This window comes from Octopus bimaculoides, chromosome 24 (assembly GCF_046866305.1).
Source record: "Octopus bimaculoides isolate indiv1 chromosome 24, ASM4686630v1, whole genome shotgun sequence".
NCBI lineage: Eukaryota > Metazoa > Mollusca > Cephalopoda > Octopoda > Octopodidae > Octopus > Octopus bimaculoides.
In genome coordinates, this window is record NC_142951.1 from 25,200,009 (window position 1) to 25,213,641 (window position 13,633).

Sequence of the window (13,633 nt, forward strand, 5' to 3'; positions counted from 1 at the left end):
AGAACTTTCAACTTTTAAAACAAATAACATTTTCTTTCTTTTTGCTTCACTACATTGTAAAAACAAAAATCAGCAAATTCAGAAAATATTTCAAGAATGTAATTAACAATGGTGATTAGGGGAAAATAACAATTTTGATAATACTGTAACATACTCACATGGAAATTGCCAACCATACTGAGACCAAAAGCTGAGATGAGACCAAGTACAAGGCCAGCCTTGTTAAGGCGTTTCTCATTTGCTGATAAATTTTCGTAACAGGCTTTAACTTGTAAGAAACGAATATAAGCATTGAGACCCACTAAAAAAGATTTAAAAAAAAAGTTGAATGGTGAGGAAAGGAAATATTTCAATAGATGAAATTAAAAGAATAAAACGAAAGAGAAGAAAAAAACTCATCAAAATACACAAAATTGTAACAAAAAGTTTAAATAGAAATTTTTTCATCATAAACTTTTAACCCTTTTGCATTTAAACCGGCCATATCCAGCCCAAATATTCTACCTATTTTATGTTCAAACTGGCCAGATCTGGCTTTGCACACTTATCCTACAATATCATTTTAAGAATAAGCAATCACATCCTCAAAATTTCTATACTACGATGTCTTTGCATGATTAATTCAAAACAATTTGATTATATAAGCATTACATTTAACAGAATAATCTGAAAAGGGTTAAACATGTTTGTCTTTTGAGACATTTCATAAAATCTATTTAGTTGCCATAGCAGCTTCGTTTTGTTGTCCTATGTTAGAAAAATTATTTGAAAAAGCATCTCAACCACATGGTTCTGGGTTCAGTCCCACTGTTTGGCACCTTGGGCAAATGTCTTCTACTATAGCCTTGGGCTGACCAAAACCATGTGAGTGGAAACCTTGTAGACGGAAACTGAATGAAGCCTGTTGTATATATGTGTGTGTGTGTGTGTTTGTGTCTCTGTGTTTGTCTCCCCACCATCACTTGACAACCGATGCTGGTGTGTTTACGTCCCCCACAACTTAGTGGTTCGGCAAAAGAAACTGATAGAATAAGTACTAGACTTACAAAGAATAAGTACTGGAGTCGATCTATTTGACTAAAGGCGGTGCTCCAGCATGGCCACAGTCAAATGAATGAAACAAATAAAAGAGTAAGAGAGTACGAAAAACTAAACTGAACATAGCAGGAATGAAACCCAGAATTGAATGTTATTTCACTCAAAGCTGCAATACATCAAATATACTGCACTCTACTGTCAGCTCATTATTATTTTCAATTCGCCTCAACATATTTTCGATATGCCTAACCATCATCACCCTTTTATCCACCCCTTATCATGGTAAGGGCTTTAAATACAAAGGATGCTGAAAAGTTCCTGGCTTTGAGTAAAAGGAAATACAGGAGGATCATTTAATTATGATTTTATTCAACATATTCCCCTCTCAGGTTCTGGAACCATGTGGTTAGGAAGCAAGCTTCTTACCACACAGTGTGAAGGAAAGAGAAAATCGTAGCTGCACTAGAGTAGATATATACTAGTCTATATAGTGATGGTATGTTTGTCGAAATTGGTTAGTGGATGAATATAGAAATACAGAAAGATCAGGGATGACAAATAGGAGATGTCAGATATTTTCGTCCTATGGCTGACCACCAGTGTTGACTATAATCATTAGATGGCGAGAGCGAGAGAGAAGAGTTTAGGATGGTAATGCAATGGTTGTAAAAGATAACGAAGGTCTTGAATTATAGCTCCAATTAGAGTGTGCATGAGACATGACTAGAGGTGAGGGGAAATTTAGGGTTTGCCTGGTGACAATGGTGCTAGAAATAGATGCCCATAGTATTAATTAAAACTTTAAAATTTGCAGTGTTAATGAAAGTGTATTCTCATTGGAAATAGATGAATAAGAAACATAAAACTTAGAAAATAAAAAATAAATACATGACATTTTTTTTTACTAAGCTCTAATAGTGTGAAATAATAGGTCCCAGAGATGAAGCAAATATAATAATAATGGATAATAGATATATACGTAAATCAGTGAAAAATATGGTAAATTAAATCGATTAATGTAAAAAGCACTAAGTCTACTTTGCTGAGTGGTTGGTGTCAGAAAGGGCATCCAGCTGTAAAAATCTTGCCAAAATAGTTACAGAAGTCTGGTGCAGGTTTCTGCCTGGCTGGCACTTATCAAACTGATCCCTCCATGTCAGCATGGAAGGTGGACGTTAAACGATGCTGATTATGATGATGGTAAATATATGTGTGTGTATGACCGAGACCTTTGGAAATGTGCTGTGCGTGAGAAGACCCGGCAAGCCAAGTAAGATCGTTGCCAGTGCCCCTGGACTGGTTCTTGTGCGGGTGGCACATGAGATGCACCATTTTGAGCGTGGCCGTTGCCAGTACCGCCTGACTGGCTCCTGTAGGATTTTCGAGCGAGATCGTTGCCAGTGCCCCTGGACTGGCTTGTGCGGGTGGCACATAAAATACACCATTTCGAGCGTGGCCGTTTTCGTGCGGGTGACACGTAAAAGCACCCACTACACTCTCTGAGTGGTTGGCGTTAGGAAGGGCATCCAGCTGTAGAAACTCTGCCAAATCAGACTGGAGCCTGGTGTTGCCATCCGGTTTCACCAGTCCTCAGTCAAATCGTCCAACCCATGCTAGCATGGAAAGCGGACGTTAAACGATGATGATGATGATGATGATGTATGCATACATATAATTATGTATATGTATATATATATGTAGATATATGTATGTGTATATAAATATGTTTGTGTGTATGTATAAAACACCTTAATGAGTGTGATGCATATGACACAGCCAGTGTATTTCTTAATATAATGTTGAATAATGAGGGTCTCAAGAATTGTGAGAAAGGAAAATAAAGAGCAAGAGAGTCAAGGAGCATAAACTTACACAAAAGAGCACCAATATTCAATGACTGTGAGAACACTGACTTCTGTGGTTCGTCAACAGATGTGTAACTGAAAATTAAAGAAAGAAAAAGAAGAAAATATAATACAGGAAAAATTATTTATTTCTCACTGTTGTGATGAGAGTTACAACACCCCTTGCAAGAAATAGACTGGTCCAAGTAAAATATAAATAGTAACGATCTGAGTGAGTTTGGAGTCGAGTGAAGTTTGTGTTAGTTCACAGTGAAGTCAGAAGGTGTCAGTTTGGTTAGTTCACAAGGAATATTGATTGTTAGTTTGTAAAGAGATTTGTTAGTTTGTTACATTGTTTTTACTGTTGTCTGGTTATCTTATTTATTGTACATAACAAATTACATTATAAAATCTGGCAATGAGGGTTTCGGAGCTCACATAAGTTATTTAACAATTTTGTTTTGTGATACAACTTGTTAGATAATGGAAGACCTATTAGCTTTCATAGTACAGTTGTAAAAGCAACAATAAGAGCAACAACAAGAGTTGCAGAAGCAACTATAACAGCAACAACTACAACAACAACAATTATTGGAGTTATATTGAAAGAAGTCCAAAAATGAGGTAAGTTCGTTTCTGCCAGATGGAGTTTCGAACTCGATTAATGAATTCAGTTATAACCCAGAGAAGGGTATACTACAGAAAGTATGAAGAGATTTTTAAGCAAGATTCCAATTCATGGTCGGACGAACAAAAAGTGAGATTACTATAGTGAAAATTAGTTCCACTGGAGCATGAACAATACTGTAATTTCATATTTCCCAAAAAACTCAATACCTAAATGAAAAAGATATGAAATTTGAAAAAAAAAACCCCCCCAAAAAAACCCAAGAAAACAAGAATGCTAACAAGAGTGCTTAGTACAACGAAAAGAAAAAGTGATATGTGCAATGAACAATAACCACCTTAAAAGTCAGGTATCAATTAAGATACAACAGCTAAAAAAAAGAAAAAGGAGGGAAAGGTGCTGGAAAGAAAAAAAAAAAAAAAAATTTCATTTTCTTACAATAAACAAAGTCTCAAAAGGGGTGATGTTGTGATGAGAGTTATGAAGCCCCCTTGCGAGAGACAGACTGGTCCGAGTAAAGTATAAATAGTAACAATCTGATTGAGTTCAGAGTTTGGAGTCAAGTGAAGTTTGTGTTGGAGATTTGTTAGTTAGTTTACATTGTTTTTACTGTTGTAAAAGGAATTACCTCCAACACACTGTCATAGAAGTTCTCAACAAAGATGCACATTGTGCCCCAGGTCAAAGGACTGACAGACAAAGAATAGTTGTTAGAAATGGTTGAAACCCATCTGTTTGGGTCATTCATTCATGGTTTGTGTTCACTGCTATGGTGAGCATGATGAGGACAAGAATGCAAGCAGTGGCAAGGACTAGATAGTAAACACCAAATGATTTACCAAATAAAATGTCTGCTTTTTTTGTTTGCCTGCCTTAGGAATTTTCCATTTCTTTTTCATTTGTCCAATACATGAAATTGTCTGTCTGTAAGATTAGAATGTCTTCTGAGAAACAAAAACTCACAATAAATAATTATTAAACTAATAAGAAATAAAATGAAATACTTGGGGTAAATCACACCCCACTGCAATGACGATGTTTTAATATTCAACAGCACTAATGGAGGGTTAAGAATATGCTAACACCACCGAATAACTTGTATCTCAAGATGCTTCTGGAGAAAGTTGAAGATCTCACAAGACAAATGAGATGGAAGGCCTTGTTTTTTCATGTTCTGCTATCTCCTACTGCCAAAGAGCATTAAAGCTATGTAAGTACCGCCACCCAGGATAAAAGCAAACTTCCTGAATTTAATAGTTATTGCCAAGCCAACATGGCAGTCCAAAAAATAGGACGAATAATAATATCTCTATTCCTGAATTTAGTTTCCAAATTAAGATTCGATAACCCTTTTCAAGCCAAACTAAATCTGATACTAGAAGCTTTAGAAGCTCTAAAAACAAGATCATGTTTTCTGATAAGACTAATAATTATTATGAAGCCACCAATGACCTATATAATAAGTTACTGAATGACACCATTTCCACAAAATATAAGAAACTTAACGCTTTAATAATGAGGCAAAATTCTTATCTAAACATGGCAAAATTGCTGACAGATTAGCAACACGGGGAAGCTTTCATTGCTCTAAAAGTTCACAAACCTAATTTCACTTATAAGCCAACATGTAGATTTTTAAACCCAGTGAGAACTGAAATTGGTTTAGTATTAAAAAAAACAAACTAAGAAATATAAATATCAGAATAAGGAAGACTGTTAAGCTACAGTAATGGGTTAATATAACACTATAACAGATTGGTTTAAAAATTCAATGGATAAGCATAGGGCTAGATCTACAGTTTGACATTGTAGATTTTTATCCCTCTATATTGAGATTATTGTCCAATAAGGCGCTTAATTTCACAAAAAAACATATGCTAATTTCTTTATTGCCCACAAGGGGATAAACATAGAGGGGACAAACAAGAACAGACAAAGGGATTAAGTCGATTACATCGACCCCATTGCGTAACTGGTACTTAATTTATCGACCCCGAAAGGATGAAAGGCAAAGTCGACCTCGGCGTAATTTCGCCTGACATGCTAACGTTTCTGCTAGCTCGCCACCCTAATATAGACCACATAGACATAGACTTTATAATGTGTGTGAGAAAAATCCTTCAATTTAGTAAGGACTCAGCATGAGCTAAAAAATCCAATACAGATGAATTGTCCAATGTATCAATGGGATTGTATGAGTATGGACATGTGATCTTGTAGGTTTCTTTATATTAAATACACTGACATCCAAGTTCTCATCCCATGATATTGGCCTATACTAGGACGATGGTTTGAGAATATCTCATGATTGTGATGGTCACACTCCTGATAAATTTATGAAAAGAACTCATCAATACCTTTAGTCGATTGTCCAATATTTACATTATTTACATTTGACAGATATTTGTCCTCATCTTAATTCTTTAGATTTATAAGCACTAAAATTCACTCCTTAATTGCCCATGGGCATATGGGGCATAGAGGTTAAGAGTGCATGCTATTAACTCCAAGATTCTGAGTTTGATTCCAAACAGTGACCTGAATAATAATAATAATAACATCGAAAAATATCTTAGGAATGAGAACCCAAGTTCTTGATGAAGGATGGAAGGTATATCAGCTGAAACGTTGTGTTAACAACAAACAAGATGAGGACAAATATCCATCAAATGTAAATAATGTACATAATTCCTCATCTCTTAAATATAGAACTGTAATCTGTCCAAAGTTAATTTTTTGGATGTTTCCTTGGATCTAAACTCCTGCTTTTATAAACCTTACCATAAACCAGGAATACAAGACTTTTAATAGATGCTCAATAAAAATATCATACAGCTGCTGCCCCAATATAAAGAACATACTATTCATAAGCCCCACTGAGAGCCCTCTCCCCACTGTAACAGTCAAGAACTTGAAGCTTGCCCACTTGACCAGTCACACAAATGCTTCAGCATAAAGTAACCGAAGAGAAAAATTATATCAGTTTATGTGAAGGCAATTCTAAAAGATGTTATGTAAACCACCAGTCTTTTTTCTGGCACTTTGACAAAAATAAAGTTGGCTAGTCACATAGTGGTTTGAAGACAACTGCACACCACATGCATTCAAGAGGAGATTTGTAGAAAACTCTATGACATATGTGAATGGATCTAAGAAATGTAACTTATGCATAGCTGAAAGATTGCATGTTCTTTTTAGAATCAAGAATTCAACCACTTAATTCCAGATACAAAATTTATACTTATGAGAAATACAAGCATCATGATAAAGAATGTGAGTCTAGTTAGGTATAAACTAAAACTATGGCAACTATATATATATTTATATATATATATATATCAAATATACGGATAAATGAAAAAAAAAAGGCACCAACACATTTAGTAGGAATTACGCATATTATTTAAAACAGCTTGATTTGGATCCATGCTACTTTAAGTTTTTCAGGTTCCTAATGGGCTCTAGACTCCTTCAGGCTTTTGGAATGTTGAACTTGGCATTCCAAAAGCCTGAACGAATCGGGCCCCATTAAGGGCCTGCAAAACCTGAAGTAGCATAGAACCAACTCAAACTGCTTTAAATTTTATATATATATATGTGTGTGTGTATGTGTGTGTGTGTGTGTATAAGGGATGACCACTAGGTGGACATCCAATATGCTAGAAAGAGGTCATCAACGACCCAACCACAAAGAAAAATAATGTTTGTGGCTGGGTCGTTGATGACCTCTTTCTAGCATATTAGATGTCCACCTAGTGGTCATCCCTTATACATGTGTAGTACAATTTTTTCTGAATTTTCAGATTTTTTTATATGCTAGGCCACTTGGTTTTAAATTGAATTAATATTCAATTTATCACCCTATCTATATAAATAATATATATATATATATATATATATATATATATATATAATGATAATAATATTTGAGATAAAAATCCAAATTTACAGGTAAAAACTCAATTAAATTCAATTTATCAAAAATTAAAATTAAATTAAGTTTCACAGTATATAATATATAAATATATATATATATAGTGTTGTATAAATTTGTAAAAGAATGGTAACATTGTAGATTTTAGAACAAAATATTTTAATTCTATAAAAGATTACACAAAAATTATGTAAATCTGAAAATATTGAAACAATTCTCACCTGATATAGGGTAGGAAGACATCTACATCTCCTTTGATGACACCAATGATATACCTAGAATATACAAATAAATTTTGAAGATAGCAGCAATTGAATTTCATATGTTTAGAAAGTGAGACAATGGCTGAATATAACAGATATCAGATGATATATGAAGGGAAAACTGGATATATGGTATGACCGACTAATGAGTAAGTAGTGTGTGCTAACAGTGGAAGGTGTCAGTGGTAGAAAAGAAAAAAAGGTAAGGAAAAGAAGGAAAAATATGGAGAATTCACTGCCCAGTCAAAATTTTGGGCATCACAGATGCCAGTCATGCCTATCATTATTGGTTTGGATTGCTCCTGTGCAATCCATGGCAGTAATTATTTACACTATTTCAACAATCATATATATGTTGCATTACAATTTCATTCACTGCATAATTCATTATTTGCACATAGTTTAACATTGTTGCTTGGTCTTTGAATGCCTTTAAGAAACATTTCTTTGTTGTCAATGTTTGAGATAGGTCTCTGGGTCTGAAGGTAACTTTCACCCTTTCCTTACACGAATCTCAGAGGCTGCGAAAAGACTCATGGGTGTTGCTCTTTATCCTCTGACTAAGCATCATCATCGTTTAACGTCCACTTTCCATGCTGGCATGGGTTGGACGATTTGACAGAGGACTGGCAAGCCAGAAGGCTGCACCAGGCTCCAATCTGATTTGGCAGAGTTTCGACAGCTGGACGCCCTTCCTAACGCCAACCACTCCGAGAGTGTAGAGGGTTCTTTTACGTGCCACCGGCACGAGGGCCAGTCACACGGTACTGGCAACAGCCATGCTCAAAATGGTGTTTTTTACGTGCCACCTGCACAGGAGCCAGTCCAGCGGCACTGGCAATGACCTCGCTCGAATGATTTTCTAACGTGCCACCAGAACAAGTGCTAGAAGGTGACACTGGTAATGATTACGCTCAAATGGTGCTATTTACGGGCCATTAGCATGGAAGCCAGACAACTGCTCTGGCAATGAACATGAAAACTAAAAATGTTCTGCCTAAATTTTTTGAGCAGAGATCTCCACATCATCATAGTTTTTACCTTATTATATGCCTAACTTTCTCTGTAATCATTGCACTGTCTGTCTGTCTTGTCTGTATCTCAGTAGCATCAATCAAGCAACTGGAATAATAGAATCATTGGTTGGTTTCTCCCCTGTTTTCTTCCCTCTTAACTCAGAATGACTGAAATTTTGATGATATTCATTTCTTATAGATCACGACTAACACTAATGAGCTTTGTACATTCAAACAAATTGATGCACAGTTTTAATATTATTGACTGTTATGAACATTTAAACTTGTCATCATCGAAATTTTTAAACATGTTTTATCTAATTCATAATTCTAAATTTGTCTGTTATGAACATTTAAACTTGTCAACATTGAAACTTTTAAGGATGTTTTTCTAATTCATAATTCTAAATCTCTACTATTGATAAACAAAAAATATTGTTGAAACTAGTTTGGTATATATGTAAATAAATTTATTTGAAACAATTACAAGTTTTTCAAATTTAGGTACATTTTCAACAACAAATTTGCCTATATACATACATACATACATACATATATATATATATATATATATATATATATATATATATACTCTTTTACTCTTTTACTTGTTTCAGTCATTTGACTGTGGCCATACTGGAGCACAGCCTTTAGTTGAGCAAATCGACCTTTGTAAGCCTAGTTCTTATTCTATTGGTCTCTTTTGCCAAACCGCTAAGTTATGGGGACGTAAACACACCAGCATCGGTTGTCAAGCGATGTTGGGGGGACAAACACAGACATACAAACACACACACACATATATATACATATATACGATGGGCTTCTTTCAGTTTCCGTCTACCAAATCCACTCACAAGGGTTTGGTCGGCTCGAGGCTATAGTAGAAGACACTTGCCCAAGGTACCACGCAGTGGGACTGAACCGGGAACCATGTGGTTGGTAAGCAAGCTACTTACCTCACAACCACTCCTGCGCCTATATATATATATATATATATATATATATATATACACATACACAAACACAAACACACACACACACACACATATATATATATATATGCATATGTATGTATACCTACCTACATACATACCATACTAAGAACAATTTGGTGCAAACATAACAAACCTGATATAGTTCTTAGGGACAGGGAGCAAAAGTCATGCACTGTTATAGAGGTCAGACATACATACAAACGCATACATTCAAACACACACACACACACATAATATGCTCTGTGTATTTTTTTTATAACACCCAAACCTTTGAAGTTGTGGAAACTGTTCCCCTTCATATGATATACTCCCTAAATTATTCATCATGTGCTCCACTTAGGGGGCTGGTGTTGTATTAGAAAGTTCATTCTATTGTCTTCTTTAACTCATAATGCTCATCTAATGTTTCTATGTTCATAAATTCTTATGATCAAATTATTTTCCTCCTTTTTGTCCTTGGTAAATCTAATCAATATCTATATAATACATTCATCATCATCATCATCATCATCATCACCGTTTAACGTCCGCTTTCCATGCTAGCATGGGTTGGATGATTTGACTGTGGACTGGTGAGCCAGATGGCTGCACCAGGCTCCACTCTGATCTGGCAGAGTTTCTACAGCTGGATGCCCTTCCTAACGCCAACCACTCCGAGAGTGTAGTGGGTGCTTTTATGTGCCACCGGCATGAGGGCCAGTCACACGGTACTGGCAATGGCCACACTCAAAATTTTGAGGAAGGGAATGAGTCGATTACATTGACCCCATTGTTTCACTGGTACTTATTTTATCGACCTCGAAAGGATGAAAGGCAAAGTTGACCTCAGAATGGATGGGTTGGCTGGTTTGACAGGAGCTAGCCTGCGCCATGCTTCTGAGTGAGTTTTGGCATGGTTTTGAAGGCTGGATGCCCTTCCTAACACCAGCCACTCCACAGAGTGAGATGAATGCTTTTTATGTGGCACTCACACAGGTAAGGTTAGTTTTGGAATGGTTTTTGCAGCTGGATGCTCATCCAAATGCCAACCACTTTACAGTGTAGACTGGGAGCTTTTTAAGTGGCACCTGCACTGGTGGGGGTCACCGTCAATTGTAATGTTTATTTATTCAGATTGTTTTGAATTAATCATGCATTATCTTGTAGCTTTGAGCTTTCTATGATGTGATTATTCATTTTAGAACGGCATTGTAGAATAGATGTACGAGGCCAGAGTTTGACTGTTTTAACATAAAACCGGTAGAACAAGTATTTAGGCTAGATATGGCAGGTTTAAATGCTAAATGGTTAAACTTTCAAAATATAATGAGTCATTCAGCCATTGGTCTTAACTTCTAATATATCCTCATATAAACCTGTAATAACTGATACAATCTTTGCATTGCTAGTTGCTCCTAATAGCACCTCTGTGTACAGCCTGGTTTGTTAATGCACTCTTTGTGCAACTTGTACCAACAACTATGAATTGACTTTATTAATGTGTTCGACTTATACCTGAGGCCATTTGTATTTATTCATTCAAATCACTGTGTCATTTTAAATATATTACACTTGTCTTTCCTCTATTAAATATCATTCTAAATAATGAAAATAAAAATGAAGTAAATCACTAAGGTATTGAAGGACTTGACTTCTTTAAATCTCAATGGCCTTTTTATTAAATAATATATAGCTAAAGAAGTTATATTTTATAACTGCAACGTATGTAGGGTGAGAGGAAAGATTTTGACAGATGAGACAGGATGAGGTTTCAGCAAGTGTTGTTGAACTTATAACCCTGTGTTGTCACAAAATATTTTTCCCTATCTTATTGATAAGATAATATAAATAGACATCAGTCTCCGTTTCTTGCATCACATTCTTTTTGTACTATTGTTCTATTTACTTCATTTTTTTAATATAACTCAGTGGCCTATAATTAGATAATAAAAATTAGAGGAGGAAGATATTAGCAGGGCCTAACAGGACTATGAAGGAGTGGTTAGGTCTTGAAAATATTTGCTCTCAGGATTCATGTGTCAAAACATGCATTAAATGTAACAAAAAAAAAAAAAATTCGTAAGTTTATCATCATCATCATCATCGTTTAACGTCCGCTTTCCATGCTAGCATGGGTTGGACGATTCAACTGAGGACTGGTGAAACCAGATGGCTACACCAGGCTCCAATCTGATTTGGCAGAGTTTCTACAGCTGGATGCCCTTCCTAATGCCAACCACTCCGAGAATGTAGTGGATGCTTTTATGTGCCACCAGCACGAAGGCCAGTCAGGCGGTACTGGCAACGGCTACACTCTACTGAAATAAAAAAACAACACATCCTAGACATTTTGATCTAAACAAGGAAAGACACTGATGTGTGAAGCAATTTCCTTCAAGAACTCATGTACTTATCATTGTATGTGTTTGTGTGTGTGTGTGTGTGTGTGTGTGTGTGCGCATATCTTTTATTTGTTTCAATCACTGGACTGCAGCCATGCTGAGGCACCACCTTTAAAGGGTCTTTTTTTTAGTCAACAAAAATTCAACCCTAATACATCTTTTAAAGCCTGGTACATAATTTATTAATCTCTTTTGCCAAACTGTTAACTTATGGGGACACACACAACCACTCTCCATTGTCAAGCAATCGTAGGGGCACATACACACACACACAAATATGTGACAGGCTTCTTTCAGTATCCTTCAACCAAATTCATTCACAAGGCTTTGTTGGCCTAAGGTTATAGTAGAAGACAATTGCCCAAAGTATAAGACAGTGGGAATGAACCCAGAACCACGTAGTTGTGAAACAAACATCTTACCACACAGCCACACTTGTATCTATAAATACCCTTTCTCTCTCATACTTTATATATATATATATATATATATATATGTGTGTGTGTGTGTGTGTGTGTGTGTGTGTACATACATATATATATACACACACACATATGCATACACACACACATATGACTTCCCTTCTGGCTACCTAATATAATTCTCTGCTTCCACCATTTTTCCAGACTTTCCAGGGCTGTCTCATTGCTTTTATGGTGCTATCCACCTCCTTGTCCCATCATCATGTCATCCTCAGCTTAGCTGGGATTTTACACCAGCAACAGATTTGGTGAGCAGCCTCCAATAGATTGTCCCACAGGAACTTCCAACTGTCCTTTGAGCTATATGTACTCACCCCACCTCCTCTCTGTCATCAGAGGCTTCCATTAGAATGTCTCTAAATTTCTGTTGGTTTGCTGGGTCTTTTGAGTTTCCATAATCTCTTTTTCCAATATGGTTTATTTCTCCAAATTTTTCCAGCCCTAATTCTGAAGTCACTAATTAGTAGCCTATGTTGAAGTGTACACTTTTCACCTGTGAAAGACTTCACATTTGTGTGCATCTGCCTATCTTGCCAGGTGAGGAGGTAATTGACCTGGTTTATGTTCCCACAAGACTGATAAGTGAATAGGTAATTAAGTCAATCATCACCTTGGCTTTTTTACATTCCAAATATCTTCTCACATGGCACTCTTTAAGAAATCCACTGATGACCTTCACAACTCTGATCCATCAAATCCATTCAAACAATCTAAATCCATAACTTAGATCTACAGTAAGAGAACAAGCATCCTTCTGCCTTCAGTCAACATTAAATTTTTCACCATCACCCACTGCACTATCAACCATTCATTGATGTTTCTCAAACACCTACCTCTTTCATGTCCAAATTATGCCTCTTTGAAATTCATTACAATCTAAGAAGAGAAGAAGAAAAACAGTCATATACTTACGTAATGAGAAATGATGCAAAAATCTCAGCTGCAGTAATTATAGGAAGTATCTGCAACATAGTTTTCTTTTTTGGAGCCTTTTGGATATGGAAGTAAAAAAAAAAATTATGCAATTTAATGAATATTAAAAAAAATTA

At 35.8% G+C, this 13,633-nt stretch overlaps 1 protein-coding gene across 2 annotated transcripts in view; it reads right to left on the minus strand.

Annotated features, from left to right (window-relative positions):
* LOC106882305 (DNA damage-regulated autophagy modulator protein 1) overlaps positions 1 to 13,633 on the minus strand; it is a 46,610-nt gene that overhangs the window by 14,636 nt on the left and 18,341 nt on the right. For both annotated transcript variants that reach the window (XM_089340937.1, XM_089340938.1), the window contains exons 3-6: positions 13,497 to 13,573; positions 7,666 to 7,719; positions 2,911 to 2,978; positions 159 to 301 (exon numbers count right to left, since the gene is read on the minus strand). In XM_089340937.1, coding sequence (XP_089197063.1) covers positions 159 to 301; positions 2,911 to 2,978; positions 7,666 to 7,719; positions 13,497 to 13,573 — 342 coding nt within the window. The remainder of the gene's footprint in view (positions 1 to 158; positions 302 to 2,910; positions 2,979 to 7,665; positions 7,720 to 13,496; positions 13,574 to 13,633) is intronic.